Source organism: Amblyomma mixtum, chromosome 6 (genome assembly GCF_055824585.1).
Source record: "Amblyomma mixtum isolate Tamu chromosome 6, ASM5582458v1, whole genome shotgun sequence".
NCBI lineage: Eukaryota > Metazoa > Arthropoda > Arachnida > Ixodida > Ixodidae > Amblyomma > Amblyomma mixtum.
Window position 1 is genome coordinate 53,358,259 of NC_143017.1, and position 19,937 is coordinate 53,378,195.

Genomic DNA, 19,937 nt, shown 5'->3' on the forward strand with positions numbered 1-19,937 from the left:
TGCCTATTCTCGTACCGCTTAAACTATAAACCTGCATCTTCTGACGGGAGCCACATGACGCTCTTCAGAGAGGGTGGGAGGGAAAAGTATAAGAGAAATAATGAAAGAAGCAGGGACCTATACTGGTTCTGTGAATGTCGCTGGCAACGCAGGTACCCACTGCGCGCCTACTATGCAATCAGGTCGATAACATGCACAAGGCGGCATTCTGCTACGCCTAGCACTTCCGTGGCGTGGCATTAAGCGCCACCATGTCGGGAACGATTGAGATTTTACCGCTTGCCCGCTTCTGAGATGCGCGGCGTGATCGACTGAAGATTCTTGCGCCCTCGTGTGTCTATTATTAACGCGAAACTAAGGTACGCACATCGGCCGTCGCGTGTTCTAAACTTGGGCTGCCTGTTCGATATAAGAAGCGACATTGGAGTGTTCGGTGGTGCTTAGAGGAGTAGGCCTTCACTGAAGCAACTGAGAGCTTCAGTCAGGAGTCATTAGCGTTTCAAATGCACGTCAGCGTTTAATGATTTCTATTAGCCTTCCTTTTTTTTTCTTATTTCTCATTTTCTTGAAAACTACGAGTTCGGAGATCGAGAAAGGTATAAAAAAGTTATTGACGTCAGCACAGAGCTGCCCCAGCTTTTATATGCATTATTAAAAGCGACAGTCGCCCGCGTCTCTATATTTGACGTCAGTCACCTGTCTAATATAGGCTTATGACATCCCCAGAGCGTAAAACCTCTATGGACTATAAAATAAGGTAATCAAAGCAGTGGAACACGCAGGCACTTGGCTTGAAAGCTCTTTATGATTTTGAATAGAGCTGAATTTGCTCGTTTAACGACAGTGAAAATAAATAAAGGCTGAGACTAAAGCGAATGAACGTGAATTTCGGGCAAAATGCAAAAATATATTAATTTTGCAGTAATTACTTCGTAGAAACGAGGAATCTGCCATAGTGTTTGTATGTGCGGGCTAAAAGCAGCAGGGCACTTCAAGGCATCGTAAATATAGTCAGCAAAAGCTCCCACGCTTTTTTTTTGTTATAATATTAGGCAGTAGAAGAAGGCGCTTCGGAAGGGGTAAGAGGTAAGGGGTATGGAGGAGGTGGAGATGGTACTGTCATTAAGTACCAAGTTGACAGCGGAGCAGCACCATGGACAAGTGCTGTATGTATGCGTATGTATGACCAAGAACTTTAAGAATTTGCGGATATTGGTTGATTGCGGTGGTGCCTTTTCTTCCTGTATTATATTCGTACTCTACAGATAAGCTGAGACCCTTTAAGGAAAAATAAATTGCCGGGGAGCCAGCGCCTCTTGCTCGCTGCACAGTGAGCATCTCACGAGTGCGCATGCGCTCGCCGCTCTCACCTGCGCAGCACGACCCGAAGGACGACAGCATGTGCACCCCTGGCGGAGAGAACGGCAACTACATCATGTTCGCGCACGCCACGTCGGGAGACAAGAGGAACAACAACCGCTTCTCGCCGTGCAGCTTGAAAAGCATCAACGCGGTGCTCAACTCGAAAGCGAGGAACACAAAGGGATGCTTTTCAGGTGGGCGTTGTCGACGCTCGTATGACGTCACCCGCGCGATGCAGGACGCCACCTAGCGGTAGAAAGCCGCAGCGCGGCGTACTGTGCTTGTGCAGTGTACCACGCGCGGGGTAACCGTTACTCTGCGTTAAAAGTTAATGGCCCTGATCTTCCACGAAGACAGTTCTTATTATTTATTTATTTGTGACGCTGAGTGTGCCGCGCGGCATAAAACCTGGTGTTAGTGACGAACGGTAGAATACGTTACAAAAACGCATGAAGCCCGGTTGCGTGTAAAAAGTCACATAAGCTTCGGGCGTAAATGTTTTTCGTTACCCACACGTGCAAACTAGAGTCATTGTTTGCAGACAGGCATGTCTCAAGAGAGTTCTTGAGACATGCACGGACCGGTGAATTTTGACTGTAGAGTCCTTTTCAGTAAACTCTTCCCCGGGCGTCGCTGTATTGTTTTATCTGCAATTGTGCGCACCTGAAGCGAATGTGATGGCAGAGGTAGCGCAAGCTTTGTGCACATGTTCTCAACAGTTCAGATACCAGGTGCTTTGGCACCTGTGTCTACCCGATGGGAAGGTCTGTGCGGAAGCTCTCTGAATGTTATTAAGTTGCAGATTTCTTTACTACAGAGTTAGGCATTGGGGAGCTGTGTCCGAAAACGCGTTGTATACTAGGGAAGACAATATCGCAAATCATCTTTAGTCTGCCGACCTTACTGACAACGTTGGGCAAGTTCTGTCACAATTTGAGACTCCTTTGAGTCCATGCATGCATGCAGGCATTCGCAGAAAGTTCACAAACTGGCTTCCTTCGCTCAGGACAGCGTGAACGCGGGCACCATATTTGTCTGCAGTGCTGATTCGCTGTGACAAATTGCCGTATACGAGGGTGTTTTGGTGTCGCTATGTGCTGGCCCGCGAAGCCGACTCCGAATAATAATGAAGTCATTAAAAATCAACAGGATGGTGTATTTTCATCCCAAAATTGTGACCACCACCATCGTTGGAGACATTGTCTTATAAAATATTTCTGAAATGTGCACGACTACACTTACGCTAATTAGGTGGCGCTGAGCTAGTTAAATCATATGCCTAATTTTCAAAGCGGTTCGAGGATAAGAGTGGCCTGTCACCGGTCTGCATTTTTGTTTTCATACGCAGGGCTTTTCCGGCTCCTGAAGTGGCGGGTGTAAGTCAGTCGACAACGACTAATAATTTCAAGAATTTTGCTTCTTAATTTGCTTGCACCTGATGCAGCTTTAATTTCGGTGCCAAGAAACTGTGAGACAGAGCGACGCTTCTGTCAATGTGTAACAAGAAAAAAACATATTAGCACATTCACTTATTCTCTTCAAGGCTCCAACATTCAAGAAGCTGCCAGCCATAGGTACTTAGGACTGATACTTACCAATCAATTGAACTGGTCAGCGCACATATCCCAAATTTCCTCTTCAGCATTCTCAACATTGTGTTTCCTAAAACGAAAACTCAGTTCCGCTCCCTCGAATATTAGGCTTTTGGTATATAACACTTTTCCTCGGACGAAGCTCGAATACGCATCTATCATTTAGGATCCGCATACGAAAAAGAAGATGAACTCCCTTGAAATCATTTGAAGGAAAGCAGTCAGGTTTATTTTCCACAAATACAGCAGATTTGATTCTCCCACAAAGTTATAATGGCAGAAAATAATATCCCAATTCTTTCAGAATCAAGTATTGCTTCTTCCTCCGAACCATCTCCAATTGGAACTTGCTCCCAGATTTCCTTTTTCAAAATAGTAATTTTAGCAACGAATCGGAAGAACATTTCCTTGGTTAAGTTGTCTCATTTTGTATTTTTTTAATGCTGTTCTTTTTATCTTCCCTTTGTTATCGCCGAATGATGCTGTGTGTTGTTTTTTTTTGTTTTTTTTGTGTGTTGTTATGTTGTTGGCCCCTCCTGCTTGGGCCACATAGGCCTGCAGTATTTTGAAATAAATAAAATGGAATGCCATTCCAATCGTTCGTTTCGCAAAACAACACGTTTGGGAGCGCCACCTATCTGGGGCGGTCTCGTGGCTTGACTGCACAATGCTCCACTTTAAATCGGTGCCCAGGGGAGGCTAATAATTTTTTCCCCGTTTCCCGGGATATGTCGCTAGTTATCGGGCCTTGTCGGCTCTCACAGCAGGCACGAAGCGGTAAGTATAGGCTAGCGAGTGGTAGCGCTGAAGAAAAGGTAGTAGGAGAGGGTTTGATCTGCCGAAACTGGCAGGGTATAAACTATCTGAGCACTGCGTTAATAGAAGATATCCCGAAGGTAATCAATCGCCTTGTGGAATAAAAAAAAAAAAAACCTTTTGCGGTGAATGAAGGTGCAACACATTCGCGGTTGCGATTAAAGAAGCAAAAAAAAAAAAAAACTGCTGCTCGGTTCCTGCGCATGCGATCGACCACGCCGTTTGCGCACACAGCGCACACTTAATGCTCCGCCGGTTGGGCTGCCCACGCGAAACCACGTCGGGCTATCCTCGGCAACTTCGAAAAAAGTCACCAAACAATGTCACGTCACGTCACGTGGTTTGGTGGCTGCCCGGCCGCGCCCAAGGGCTGAACTGAGTGATTGCAGTATGCTACGCATAAAACCATGAGAAAAAAAAACTCAATTATAGATTATTTAGCGGTCATAGGCGAAAACCACGGGGTGCTCCATGTACAGCAATGTCTAACGCATCATTTTAAAGAAGAAAACACGCAATAAAATTAGGTGTTTATAATTTTTTACGAAAAGAAGCGTTGACGTCGCCCTCCTTTGTTCGAATGAGTTTCGGGTGTTATAGGCAGCCAGTATGTTTTACAGTTTTACACAGAGGCGTAGACACTAACACTACGGCCTATATAAAAAGCAAAATAAAAAGTCTGTAATTTACTTCTGCAGTGACGAGGTTTACCTTTTTACACCGATTGTTACCAACATGAAGCACGGGAGCTTCAACCCATACTATCCGAAGGTATTATCATCGGTGAAAGTAAATGAACTATGGAAGCGAATTTGAAGTTTTATTTCTTGAAACCTGGCAAAGCAGTTCCGGGTTACTCTTTCGGTAGATGCCAGGCTTGGCAGTCCGCGTTTGTCTTCCGTGATTTTGGGGCTCCTGGGTTAAGCTGTCCTGCACTAAATCTTCAAATTCCTTTTCGTTACTACCGATAGTAGGTTCCTGTGTGCAGAGGTTAGATGCTATCACAGTGCCTTTCGAAAGAGATTAGCGTATGAACTAATGAGAAGGGCTATCGGTTTTCAACAACCTCCTCATTTGGTGTGAAAACAGACGCCACAGTTACAAGTTGTAGGGGAATGTGCCAGTGGCAGGTACAAATCGTACAAGTCGTCTACATTGAGGCCGCCGTGGTGGCTCTGTGGATGTAGCGCTCGGCTGCTGACCGGAAAGACGCGGGTTTGATCCTGGCCGCGGCGGTCGCATTCCTATGGAGGCGAAATGTGATGTCAGTGCACGTTAATGAACCCCCGGTAGTCGAAATTTCCGGAGCTCTTCACTATGGCGTCCCGCAAAGCCTCAGTTTCTTCGGGACGTTAAACCCGAATGAACTAAACCGAACCAAACTTGTACAGTGATGCGATTTGAAGGCGATTACTATAGGTCTAACATCCTCGTAGTAACCTATGTTAACCCAATCAACTTTTGCTTGAAGGCTGAACAAAATGCACGAGACACGCTTTGCATAGTATCTGGCCCTCACACCAAGAAAAGTTTTTTGGCATCGTTCGGTCGAAACGAAAGCGATCACATCTGTATTGATTCTGTTCGAAGAAAAGGTGGAGAATGCGTGCCATTTGCCACACTGGAAGAGAAAGACGTTGGCGTAAATCTTGCGGCCCGTCGTGGTGATAGTGTTTGTATCCGCTATGCACCCTGGCCAATTCCCCGCCGTGAGTATGTGCCATTAAGCCTGAGGACATCATCATCATCATCATCATAATCATCATCATCAGTGTGCGGTCCTAACTGGCGCGCTTGCATGCGCGTGCAGAGCCCCAAGACTCCATCTGCGGGAACGAAGTGGTCGAGGCAGGTGAGGAGTGCGACTGCGGCTGGGAGGACGACTGTCTCGAGCCCTGCTGCTTTCCCATGCGCTCCAACCCGCCCCGAGACGAGCCGCCTTGCAAGCTCAGGCCTAACGTCGTCTGCAGGTGAGGCCCGTAGGTAGTCAGTCGGCGAACGTGGCAATGTTTGCTGTGTTTCGTGCGCTTTAATGGCGACACTGCGAATCTCCCTGGGATCTTGGGGTGTGGCCCGTCGTATCTGATTGTTTAGTTTTGGAGTACTCTGAACCGAAACACAAGCGCTGAGCTCGCCTCACACTTCGCAGTCCGAGCCAAGGTCCGTGCTGCACTCAGGACTGCGTGCTGAAGATCGGCGACAAGTGCAGAGACGACAACGGATGTCGGAGCGCCAGCTACTGCGAATATCCTTTGCCCATTTGCTAGCAGGTTCTATGAGGAACAACCTCCGTACACCTGAGCTTGCAGTACAAATTATTAGTCCTAATCATCAGGTCGGAGGAAGCGCACCTTTATTTTAGTGCAAGTTGTTCTTTCTTGTAAGCTGAACGGGACTCCAGTAATATACGCCGAAGCCTGATAGCTGTTTTGACTATCAGTGGGAAACAACAACTATCATTGGCTGCAATTATTATGTAGAATCAAATAGTTGAAGCAAAGAAGCCAGGAAGACAAACGTTGCTCTTTTTATTTTGGCTGCTGTGTTGTCTGCAGCGCAGTATTTAATCGCGAAGTGAGTTAGGTAAGCAGCTATGTGAGAGGCCGAAAATGGGAGGAATGCGCCCACGAATTCTTTAGCCATGGCATGCCTCACTGAGCGTACTATAATTACATCGTGAGCAGTATCTTTAGCTCTTGCTCGAAGCACAGGTTAATTACCAATTAGGCAAGTTAATTACCAATTCAGCGAACTAACACAACTTGCCTCAAATACTCCGTAATATACGCGGATTTCGTTGGCAATAAATAGGAAACTACGAGGACGAACTGCTAGATTCTAGACTAGCCTGGCTTTCTTGTGAGCGCGTGATGGCAACAGTAGACTTGTGTTAGCCGCTGCCTAGCACTCACAGTTTTGCCTCGTTGCCAAGAGAAGTTTTCATCGAGCGTGGTAACAGGAAACTCGAGTTTAGGCACCATCTTAAGCAGCAGTTAGCATGGAGGTAATGAATTGCTTGACAGGAAAAAGCCAAAATTATGCACTCAAACAACAGGAACGAGGTAGAGAAGGAACAAATTCGCTGGGAACAATTATTCTGGTTGTTATCCTCATTATTTCCTAAAACTGATAAGGCTTTGGGAACTGCTATTTGCACTGAGGAGCCATTTCACGACCCAGACGCCTTTTCCAACTGTAAAAGGGTACACGTTTGGTGCAGGGTGGTGCTGAGAACAGTTCTTTACGACTTCTCTGAAGGGCTCCGTCTCGAACTACCTAAATGTTACGAGTTCGCAAAACAGACTGAAACAAGTGTCGTTAGGATGCTCTTTTAGTGGCGGAGTAACCACACGGCAAATATAGTTATCATCACTTAACCAGACATCACTGGTGAAGGTCCCCAATGCCCGTCTTCAACGAGCAAACCCAACAAGACCATCTGCAACGAGGAGTTTGTCTGCTACATGGGGGTGAGTGCGCGCTCTTTCCTGATTCGGGGAGTTAATGTATGAAACTACGAATAAGCACCACAGCACTTCATGTCTTTCAGTTTTAGTCTTGAGAGTGAAAGTTACGTATCAGATTGAAGGCCAACAGCGCAACGACGCAGACAGAGTGGAAGAAAACACAGGACAAGCGCTGACTCACAACTGAAATTTATTCAAGGAAAGCAGTACATTTTATAGAAAAAGTGGCCAACTTATCAGCTAGTACACAGACAAAACCCATGTTTCTACGTGGCATCCAGGTATGCAACCTCACTGTCATATAATAAAATTATATAAATAAGATGGCTTACTGACGCATAACCTTGTTTTTTTCCTCATGTGATATGCTTCCATAATCTCACGTGTTAATCGGGACGGATGTTTGTGGCATAGCTCGATGCCACGTAGAAACATGGGTTTTGTCTGTGTACTAGCTGATAAGTTGGCCACTTTTTCTATAAAATGTACTGCTTTCCTTGAATAAATTTCAGTTGTGAGTCAGCGCTTGTCATTGGTTTTCTTCCACTCTGTCTGCGTCGTTGCGCTGTTGGCCTTCAATATGTACCACCAACTCGCCCGTTTGGCTATAGTGTTACGTATCAGAGCACGCCATAGCTTGAAAGAAACTTTGTGGAAGCCAGCGCAGTGGTAGCTCATAGCAGCGGTTGAATGGAAATAATAAAGGTGCACTTTACATGCAAAAAGGCGAAAGCATTTCAAGTTCCGTTGCCTATGTATCATTCATATTAATATTTAATTATTGACCAATGAAATGAATTACTGAACTAATTATCTATTGATTTATTATTAATGAACAATAAGTTATCAGTTTTAACAGATTATTAATTAATTCTTATTTGTTGTTAACTGATAATTTAATAATAACGTCACTATGCACTAAATTCTGGAGGAATGGCATTGTTATTTAATTACTTATTTTATTGTCATATAATTTCCATTCAATGATTATTAATCATTACAAATCATAATTACGCTCTTACTGGATGATCGAGAGTTCATGCGGAGACGTTCTGTCTGCAATTCCTGTCTACAGCCCGTGGTGGCACGTCCTGTCCATGCCACTCATGAGGCGAGAAATTCTTTCGCATTAAAAACAGCGCAACACGACAGATAGCAAGCATAGACAGAAACCAACGCGCTGTCGTTGAGCGTGGTGGTATTTGTGTGTTTAATGCCTAAGTCTTTTTAAGCCGTTTTTATCATTCAAAAGTTGCCATGAATTACCCACTAGAGTGATTAGTCACTCGTGCATGGCAGCCTCGAACGTACGTGTAAGTAACGCATCGACTTGATGGAGTGTTCACGGCGTTGTGGTACGATGCGCTGGTTTGAAACAATGGGTCCAAGATAAGGTAAGCGCTTTTCATGGAAGCACTCAGAAAGCAAGAGAATGGAATGCGAGAGTTGCACTCACTGATTCTGTGACGCCATAATCACACGGAGGAACTAATTGCCGTGGCCGCGGTACTGAATTAAGCACTAACTTTGTACAGAAAGTTTGTCTCTGCTTGTCAGTAAAAAGTTTAAACAAAAAGCATAGGCTCTTCTGGTTTCCCAACTCGGCAGCTGAGCTTCAGCTAGCCGTTAGCTGGCAGCGTGGAAACTATTAACACTAGCGTATTCATATCAAACAAAAAGCATACACATATGAGATCATTATACAGTGATTTCATTTGTTGTTTAATGTGTCTTCAAATCAGACAATTCAAGAACGCTTTAGTATTTTTTTCTGTCACGAGTACCTTGGTTACAGTATCTCTGTTTTACATAAATCATGATATATTTTTTTCATTAAAATGGGGTGCAATACCAGTAATTGCGTGGTTTTGTAAATTGTTCATTTTGTTCATGTTCATTTTAAGTGTACTACTGTGAGCACCTTCTGAGAGAAAATACGAAGTTAGCACTTGCTTTAAATGCGCATATGCATGTACCGGCTGTTATTAAGTGTATGCATGCGTTGTATAAACTGCTCATAACGAAGGCTTCATACTTGCTTGTATGAGGACGCCGACTCCATCAAGCTTATCGACTGGCTTTTTTGTCTGTGTTAAAACAGTGTACTTGATGCTGCAGCAATAGTGTAGAAATTCGAAATCTTGAAAAAGTAAAGCGTGTGGTAATCGGCTCCGCTAGTCACGCGTTACGGTGGTTCCTACGTCGGATGGTGCTTACGGTCACGTAGAGTTTTAGCATAGCATGTGCGGTACACTGCCACCGCTCCACGGTCGCCACTCGCGAATGCGCATGCGTAGATGGCGCCACCTGGCCAAAAGAGGGCAGCGGTTGCCACCTGGGCACGTACATTAGCGGCTAGCGGTCGCTATAAGCGGTGGCACTGGACTGCGCAGGCTATGCTAAAACTCTCTGTTGTCCTTGAAGGCTGCGCCATTGAATCAGTACAGACAGTGATCTGCGCACTCTTTCCACGGCTCTTATAGGAGTGCACGGGCTCCATCTGCATCGCGTACGGCCTGCAGTCGTGCCAGTGCAAGCGCAGGCCGCGCGACCCCGTGACCAAGGCCTGCGAGTTGTGCTGCCGTCTGCCCGGGGATGACTCCACGTGCAAGTCAGTGCCCTCTCACTCGTGCATTATGATTTTAAGGCGAAAGCCTTCAATGCCTCATCGTTGCCAACAGAAGGTTATCAGCAGAGGTGTCACGCTTTTCTGTTGGTCGAAATGGTTATGACGTCAGAGTGCGCGGATTCGAAGTAATGAGGTCACCCACGGATGCCTGACGCCCCCTTTTGGAGCAGACAACTAATACAAAATTGTTGTCGTACGCTCGGACAGGAGGCGCAAGGCGCCCGTGGGTGACCACATTACATACCTCAATACTGCGAACAGAGCCATAGATACAACCGAACTCATCGAAGCGGAGAGAGAGTCGTGCTAAAGAAGCAGTCAAAGTCAGCACTCAAAGTGTGCAGTTGTAATGTTCAGTCAAAGTGTTTAGTCAAATCAAGCACTAGTACAGCACAAACAGTCAAACAGTCTCGCAGTCAATGCCAAACAGTGCGCCAGGAAAAACTTGAGCCTTGCAGCACAGAGCCAAAGTGCCCCCTGATTTTTTTTTTTTCATTGTGTTCCGAGAGCGGCACTAGACACGTTTCACTGACATCCTGTGCTTCGTGGTGACAACCTGTGCCACTGGAATCACTTCGTGCTTGATTAGAAAAAAAAACTTGTCGGACGTTTCGGGTGCAGAATAAATGCGATAGATCAATTGAATCTAGCCCCTTTTTTGAGTTCTAATTAAGTCAGCTTTGATTACATAGATATGACGTAATCATATCGCATAGCTTATTCAACCAGAACGCGCTGTCTAATGAACGTAGCCACTAACACCGTATGCACAGTATTCATTTATAAAGCGCTCCGGAATGCCAATCATAGGTACGAGCTTCCGGCTTGAAGAGTATAGTCTTGTGGAAAGCCAAGCATGATGAGCTCAACGAAGAGCTTTGAAGTCGGCGCATTTTCTCTTATAAATGACCAGGTAGATACGGCTAATTAGAAAAAAAACTAATTAGTAACCCTGACAATCTCCCGACTGCAAACATTTGCGTCATCCTCAAATACGGATCGCTAACTCCTAAGTGGAACATATGTATAGACAGGGATTAGGACAGTGGTTGGGCGCACGGAAGCGAGCGGCTACGGGACAATTTCCAGTTTTACGGAACCTTCCTTCCGGCTGTGAGCCGGTAGCCGATATCCCACTGCGCAAGACCACCAATTTGTGCGCGGTTTCACGCATAAATTAATTCCGTAAGCAGAAACCGCAGTCTGGCGCGCCGGCGAATTGGCTGCTACGAGCGTCCGGGATTCCTTCGCTGTCGAGTCTATTGGTTGCATTCTAATCCTTAATGATGCATCTCTAATACACGGAACGCATAGTGCTGTTCACGCATACGGCATACGCTCTGAATGGGCGAGCAGCTTAGAAAACAATAATAATAAAGAGGGCCCTGAGTAAAATCGAAATATCCGTGCAGGTGAAAGGTTAGTTGGCGGTTGCTTGAGGTCGTGTTGATTGATGTGCTAAGCCGTCGTCTTGAGTCTAGAGGCGCAAGAAAATAAATATTCGCTACTAGTAAACCAAATTGGGTCCTTTTCACCTGGGTTGCTTTGACGACTCTTCTCAAACGGCGCTTATACAGCAATGTTCGAAGTCGCTGAGAGCATAACAAAAGGCGTGCTTTTTTTAGGGAGGACAGAAATATCCTTAGTACAGACTTATTTCCAAAATTCATACTCGATACCAGCAATTGCTGTCGCGGTAGGAAAAGCGTGGAAAAGACTGAAGCCACATCAATAAAGACAATTATAGCAACCGGTTTACAGCGTGACGTTGCTATTCATTACCCTAGATGACAATATAAAAGCTCGCCCGGTTTTTAGCTCTTTCCAGTGCTCTACAAATAATATATCTTGCCGCTGCTTACAGGGTCTGTTCTGAAAGTAGTAGGACTGGTTTTTTCCTGGGCGAACGGGCGGACGAGAGGTGGTCTGCGCGTGCAGGATCGTTGAAGGGGGATATTGGGAATGCTGGGGAAAATCGGCAGTCGGCTCTCGGCCGTGAAAGAGAGGAGGTCGCTTGTACTGTGAACCCCTGTCGAAACGTCTCGTCACGCAGAATCGTCGAGCGCTTACTGTATCAGCGATACGCGATCAAATTTTGAGTAAATCTTGTTAAAACGGGCAAAGAGACTCACAACATGATTAAGGAGGCCTACGGTGACGCTTCCATGGGTAGATCAGGTGTTTTTGAGTGGCATAAGCTTTTCCGAGAAGGCAAGGAAAGAGTGGAGGACGACGACCGCTTCAGACGCCCTTCGATCAGCAAGACCAACGAAAATGTGTAGCGAGGGAAACATTTACTTAACAGTGATCGTAGAATGAGTATCAGAATGATTGCTGATGACTTGAGCATTCCTCAAACCCAAGTTTTTGGGATCGTGACAGAAAACTTATCCATGAGGAAAGCGTGCGCGAAGTTGGTGCCGGGAGTGTTGTCAGAGGAGGAAAAGGCCAACCGGTAGGATCTTCTTCGTCATCTGAATGAGGACCCCGATTTTTTGTCCAGCACAAGGCGGCAACGCTGTCTCAGCCCCCCTACAGCCTCGACTTGGCCCTGCCAGACTTTTTTCTATTCCCGAGAATAAAATCGACGCTCGAGGGGAAACATCACGGATCGGTAGAGGTGGTTCAACAGGCCGTGACGAGGGAGCTAAACAGCATTCCGGTCCAGGCGTTCCTGGAGGCGTACGAAAACTGTAAAACTCATTGGCAGCAGCGTGTAGGTGCGGAAGGGTGCTACCTTGAAAAATTGCAATCGTTTGTACTATTCTCTTGAATAAATTTTGTTTAAAAAAATGAGTCCTACTACTTTCAGAACAGACCATGTATATCTCCAGGCATTTTGTGTTACCTGTGTGTTATCTTCGGCAAAAGCAGTTTAGATGAGTTCTGCAACTGTACGCTAAAAGGCAATGGTAATACAATGCATATATATCGCTGAGATTTTTCCCTTGTCATTGCTCTGCTTTCACACACACATGAAATGCTGGTGGCCAGATTCTCAGTACCGAGGCGAGAGCGCATTGCAATGTCTGTGCGTCTGAACCACAGAAAATGGTCGTTTCAAGGGATAAAAGACAGTAAACGCCAATGTGTCACTGTTCGGTATGTATATCTTCATGCCTTCTAGATCTTTACAAAAAAAGAAATTGGTTTATTGGGGTCTAACATACCAAAGCGACTCAGGCTACGAGGGACGCCGCAGTGAAGGGCTCCGGAAATTTCGGCCACCTGGGGTTCTTTAACGTGCACTGACATCGCACAGTACACGGCTGTCTAGAATTTCTCCTCCAAAGAAATTCAACCGCCGCGGACGGGATCGAACCCGCGTCTTTCGGGTCAGCAGCCGAGCGCGGTAACCATTGAGCCACAGCGGCGGGACAAAAAAGAAAGCTGCTTGTTTTATGCGTGCCACTTATACGTGTTTTGGAGCAGGGCTGGAATTTTTTGTGGAGGCAAGACTTCCTATTAGTAGATGTCAGTTTCTCAGCCAGGCCTGCTTCACCGGCGCTTCCATGTCAGCGCTGAGTGAATGTGGATCACGTGAAACTGAAAATACAACAAAGGTATACAATGCGTTCTATCTCAGCCGGCTGGCAAAGGCGAGGCTCGCGCAACTTTTTTTTTTTTTTTTTTGCTGAAGGCAGGGTGCATGTTGATAAAACGTGTTTAGCCCAAACGCCAGCCACTTCCGGGTGCTTTCATGTCGGCTGGCGCGCCCCCGTTTCCTTGGTGTCAGCCCAACGACCGATAGGAAGAAGGCAGCCATGCCGAACAGGGGATGGCTGCCACGAACAAAGAATCGAGGTCTCTTTCTCCCACAACTTTGAACCGCGAGTCACGGTTTATCAGGTCGACGTCGCAGGCCTTTGTAAGTGCACTTAGTGGGCGCACATGTGTTTCTTACGTGGGCTGCGGGCATTTCCTGAGACGCCTGTTGTCCTCGGGTCATGACGTGCCGAAATTTATTTTTTTTTTGGATGTATTTCTGTTTGCTCTCATGACATGCCTGCTGAACAAGAACAAAACATCGAAGAGAGTTGTGCCGCCTAACGCGGCCTTATCACCTTTTGTATTCATGGCCAACAGCTTTGAGACTTCCGTATAGTGTTTGTGCAAAGGTTTCTTTTGCGCTAGCGCATATTCTGGTGCTAACATAAATCAAAGCCAAGAACGCGCACTTGCTTACACACTACATTCTGTGGTGTACGTCAGCCGCCACTTGTGTGAATTCTTGTTGAAAACTCCTGACGTAGGCAGTACCTGCTAAACAGTTTACGACGGGCATGAGCTGAGACTTCGAGTGCCTCCGAAACTCTTTCGACAATATTCTAACTCGGATTCTAGTGAACTCTGCAGCAATATTCATTTGGCTGGTTTATGGAGCCAGCAATAAGACATCTGAGCTGTGCCTGTCGTCTGCATGCTTTGCCCACTGTACAGGTTCCTTTAATATGAAACGAATCAAGCAGTTTGCGCAAAAAGACGAATATTTTGGTTATTTCTGCACTGAAGTTGAAAATGACTCTTGGACTTTATACGTCAGGAGGAAAATTTGCAAAAAAATGATAAAACGTTTGATCGTCACATATAATTAAAAAGTAATCATTAATTGAATGCTAAGTGTTTGTTTTCTTTCATACCCATATACCTTCTTTCTTACGATTCTGAATTACATGCTGTTGCTGTTCGCGTCACTGTCACTGACTTGTCTTTTTTTTGCACAGTTCTATTTTTTTTCCTTCCTTTTCAACAGTGGCTTCGGGTGAGCTAGTTTCTTTCCAAAGGACACATTACATCATTCGAGAACTGGCTTGCCGGAACTGAAAACAAGAGGCACGCGAAGTCCTCCTGCGGAAACCCAGTGCGTGATCTGTGCTCTAGGTTTAGCTGATATGTGCACTTGACGGCGAAATATTGTAGTGAGTGCTCGACTGCGAACTTGTATGCGTTACCAGTTCACGTTTTCTGAACGCATTTTTGCTAACATGCGACGATTCCTCGCAGGTCTTCTTTCGAGTGGAACCACCCGCCCTATGATGTTCCAAATCTATTCGCAAAGCCGGGAACGCCGTGCGACAATTACAACGGATACTGTGATGTATTCCAAAAGTGCCGCGAGGTACGTGCTGGTTTTCTTTTCTTCACCCAAAGGAAATACTTCTAAAACTTGCTATGATAAAAGTCGCTTAATGTGCCTCTATTTGCAATTTCGGCCTGTCCTGATGTCAAACATTAAATTAGCTTGATGCTAATCTGCATTATATTGCATATTTTCTGTCGGTGATAAAAACGCGACTTGATAGTTTCTTTGTATGCCTAAACCTGTCTTTTACGATTTAGGACTTGCTGTGTGTAGCGTTTAATATGTATCTGCCAAATTAAAAATTGCTAACTTGGCTTTTGAGGAAAGGAAACGGCGCAGTATCTGTATCGCATATCTCAGTGGACACCTGAACAGCGCCATAAGGGAATGATGGAAGGTGGGAGTGAAAAAAGAGAGAAAGAGGTGCCTTATTGGAGGTCTCTGGAATAATTTCGTCCACAAAATTTCGGCAGCGATCACTACATATTGGAAATAGTGGCTTCAACTGGCCCCAAGCGTCGTAGCGCTCGAGCTCCCACCCTTGTCGATTGGGACATGTTCCGCGCTAAAAGGGCCGCCCGAGAAGCTGATACCCCCGATATACTAGACATAGATGTCTGGGCACAGGATCTTTGCCAAGATACCAAGGCAGCCCCCCGTACGTTAGAGCAGGCTGACCACCTGGAGATTGCGGACAGCCGGCTTCTTCACCTATGGGAGGCAAAGAGAGGACTCGAGAACCGACTCAAACGACAGCGGTGGAACCGCAATCTGCGCAGAAGAATAGCTAGGCTAAACAAGGAGATCGAGGATCATGCGGTCAAACTTACTCAGCAAAACTGGAAGGACATATGCAACCGCATGGATCGCAATATGGGAGTCTCGAAGACTTGGAACTTGCTCCGTCATCTACTTGACCCTGCAGGTAGCAAAACCACCCAGAGGCAGAACCTGCAAAAGCTTGTGCATGCATACGCAGGCACACCAGAGGACCTTTTCCTTGAACTTAAAGACAGATATATTGGCAATGCTCCTATCCAAGCCTTCCTAGATTATGCTGGTCCGGAAAACACGCAGCTCGACTCCCCGATTACTGTGGATGAGGTTAGGGCAGAGATTGCCAGGCTAAACTGTAAATCCGCCTCTGGCCCAGATGCAGTATTCAACAAGATCCTCCGCAACCTAGATGAACAGTCGCTACAATCACTGAGTATATGCAGAAATGCTGGTCGGAGGGCTCAATCCCACAAATATGGAAAACGGCAGAGATCATTCTCATTCCAAAACCCGGGAAGGCACTCAGCCTTGAGAACCTCAGGCCAATTTCGCTCACGTCTTGTGTGGGTAAGCTCATGGAGCACGTAGTTCATACCCGCCTCAACCGGTTTATGGAGGAGAACGAGCTTTACCCCCCAACCATGATTGACTTTCGACCAAAACTTTCTACGCAGGATGTAATGCTTCAGCTCAAACATCAGATTATTGAGGCAAAAACGCGGGACACCAGAATAATTCTTGGACTCGACCTGGAAAAGGCCTTTGACAATGTCAGACATGATGCGATCTTGGAGAACCTTCATGAACTGGGGGTGGGAGCCCGCACCTTCAACTATATCCGTGACTTTCTCTCAGATAGAAAGGCGCTTTTTCAAGTAGGAGGTCTCCACTCGCTTGACTTCCCCCTCGGCAACAAGGGCACCCCGCAGGGATCGGTCCTGTCACCCTTTCTCTTCAATGTTGCAATGTTGAAACTTCCACACCAATTAGCGCAGATCCCGCAACTCCACCACAGCCTCTATGCTGACGATATCACCTTGTGGACCGCCGAGGGCAGTGATGCCGAAATCGAAGAGAGACTCCAGCGTGCCATCGATATCGTGGGGAGCTATGTAGACGCCAGGGGGCTGCGGTGCTCTCCAGCCAAATCTGAATTTCTCATATTCCGCAAAATCAGATCCCTTGCGCAACCCCCACCGGCCATCGAACTCAGTATTCGCAGAGTCCCCATTCCTCGAGTACCCAAAATTAAAATCTTGGGCCTAATTCTACAAGAACACGGCTTCAATGGTGACGTAATTCAGAAGCTTCAGGGAACCTCGCAGCAAATTATGCGACTCATTCGCCGCATTAGTAACCGCCACTCGGGCTTGAGGGAAAGCAATACTCTCCGTTTAGTACAAGCCTTTATGATCAGCCGCATCGCTTACGTATGCCCTTACCTACATCTCAAGTCAGCTGAAAAAGAGAAAGTGGAAGCCATAATCAGAAAATGCGTCAAACAGGCAGTTGGGCTACCCATGCAAACAGCGACTGAGAAAGTCTTAGGTCTCGGTCTTCATAACACCCTAAGTGAGATTATTGAAGCGGTAACCGTCTCGCAGTACGAACGACTAACGGCCACACCAACTGGCAGACACATTCTGTCCACACTCGGCATAACATACGAACGACAAGGCGGACCAACAACTGACCTTCCCAAACATATACGCCAGCTTCTGGTCATTCCTCCACTACCTCGGAACATGCACCCCGATTTCCACGCTGAACGTCGTGCAGAGAGAGCCAAATCATTAGGCAAACGCTTCCTTAATGATACCTCTGTGGCATATGTTGATGCAGCAGATTCTTCGGCTGACAAGATGGTAGCTGTGGTCACCACGGAATGTGGTACACTCATAACGGGAGGCACTATACACTCAGCACACACATGTTGGAGAAGAAACAGCCATTGCTCTAGCCATTGTGGGATCCTCGGCAGAAACCATTGTCAGCGACTCAAAATTGGCAATACGTAACTACACGTTTGGAAGAATCTCTCCACAAGCAGCACGGATTCTGCTAAATTATCAGCCCACGCGGCGAATTCGCATAATCTGGACTCCTGCTCATGCCTCCCTTGCTGGTAATGAGGCGGCTCATAACCTAGCTCGAGAACTATCCCGCCGAGCTGGGTCGTGCAGTCCACCCGCCCTATACTCTGGCAAGGACAGGTTGTTTTCTTACAGAGAAATCCTGCAGCACTACAGGCTTGCAAGACTCAGATTTCCCCCAGCAGATAAAACGCTTTCCAAACAACAGGCGAAAGCCTGGCGTAAACTTCAAACTAAAACCTATCCAAATCCCCAATTGTGTAGCTTCTATTCGGATGAACTGTACTCAGACAAATGCAAAAATTGTGATGCCAAAGCCGATCTAAATCATATGATCTGGAACTGCCCTCAGTCCCTACCCGCGAGTCGCTTCATTACCGACTCTGATCATTGGGAGGCTCTAATGCTCAGCCCCGACCCGGGGACACAGATCAAGCTCCTCCAGCTGGCTGAAGACGCCGCCGCTGCCCAAGGGATAGCGGCCGCCGTTTAAGCGGGGGGCGACTTCGGGTCGTTCCTCTATATCCGCTGGAAATAAAGTTCCACCACCACTACCACCACCTGGGGATCTTTAACGTGCATTGACATCGCACAGCACACGGGCGCCTTTTGCGTTCCGCCTCCATCGAAGCGCGGCGCCGCGGTCGGGTTCGAACCCGGTATCTGCCAAATTTCAAAACGTTTTCTGCATCCGCACACCAAACGGAGACCCCTTGGACGGCGACACCTGGCGACCGCCTTACCTACTACTCACTTTGTGTACCTTTTATGTCCGATATTTGAAAAATAAACATGAAAACGAATAAAACCCCGAATTAATGATCTTTCACGTGTCAGTACAATGTTGCGTATTATCAGGAACGTGGTGGTTGAAGGCTTTGGCTTAACTTCGAACATTTGTTATTCTTTGGTGCAGACCAAAATCTCGCAACACTGGAGATTTTTTTTCTAATTTCGCCTAAATTTAAATGACGCCACCGCAGCCCGGATCAAGCCTATGCACTTGATCCGAACAGCGGGACGCCATAGCCGGTGAGCTTCCGCGGGAATCTTTATCTAGCCTCATATTTTGCTGCTCCTTCAAGAATAGAACAAACGACTTTGTGTTAAAGGTACAGGTTGCTTCACACTTAGAAGGAACACGAAAGGGCACGGACGCGCTCTTTGGAGCACCAGTACGTCTCTTGCGGCTGCACTGCAAAAGGCAACGTGGCAGGCGACGCGCAGCACCACTTCCATGGAGGAAGGAAAGATTAGGACTGGCCCTCGCTTTCCGTGCTGCATGACATAAGTGTGCCGGAAGTCTCGTGTTTTCGCAAGGACTACTGGGAGTGTTTGGCCGCTGGCGCAGCCGATAGTAACGTTGGGCGCAGCGGTGTCGTCTGCTTCGTTCTCAGCTGCGCATGCGCAAACGCGCTTAGACGGCGGCCATCTAGCGAGAGGGAGCCCTTACGTTCGGCTTCAAAAAATGTGACGTAACGGCCTTTACTAAATTCTGTCCTCCCTCCATGACCACTTCCAGTTGTCTTTGCGCCTACGACATTTAGCTTCGATGTGCGGTCATGTCGGACGCACCGGCATTCCGAAATGCCCGGACACGTCCTCCTATCTTGTAATAAAAACAGCGCAAGGACACAGGACGAGAACGGAGAGTAGACACACACGGCGCTCTCACACACACGTTCTCGTCCTGTGTCCTTGCGCTGTTTTTATTACAAGATGCTTAACCAACTCGCCCAAACTGCCATTTTACTACACGTCCTCCTATGTTCCCTGTAAGCGTGAAACAACCTGTACATGACGATCATATATGCTCTATCTTTCGTCGCATTCAAGCCTCATGTAGACACGCACGAAATGCGGGTTGTTTCGGAAGGACTATAGGCAGACGATGTCAGTGTATTGGTGGGTCCGTCGTAAGCCTCAAGAGTGAAATGTGGCTCGCAGTTTCCTGCGGGAAGCGAGCTCCGCGAAAGTGCGTTGAACAGTTTCCGGTTGCTCTACGAACCGTAGGCGAAGCTGACGAGGAATGCGATCACATTTTTTTTTTAGAACGTAAGGAGTGAGGCTGTTGCGTACACCAAACAAACATGACCCCACCGATAAATTAAGTGCGTG

At 46.8% G+C, this 19,937-nt stretch overlaps 1 protein-coding gene across 2 annotated transcripts in view; it reads left to right on the forward strand.

Moving 5' to 3' along the window:
• LOC149339135 (disintegrin and metalloproteinase domain-containing protein 10-like) overlaps positions 1–19,937 on the forward strand; it is a 183,955-nt gene that overhangs the window by 157,997 nt on the left and 6,021 nt on the right. For both annotated transcript variants that reach the window (XM_089547960.1, XM_089547959.1), the window contains exons 9-14: positions 1,379–1,556; positions 5,581–5,740; positions 5,920–6,015; positions 7,159–7,240; positions 9,721–9,848; positions 14,871–14,985. In XM_089547960.1, the coding sequence (XP_089404086.1) occupies positions 1,379–1,556; positions 5,581–5,740; positions 5,920–6,015; positions 7,159–7,240; positions 9,721–9,848; positions 14,871–14,985 (759 nt within the window). The remainder of the gene's footprint in view (positions 1–1,378; positions 1,557–5,580; positions 5,741–5,919; positions 6,016–7,158; positions 7,241–9,720; positions 9,849–14,870; positions 14,986–19,937) is intronic.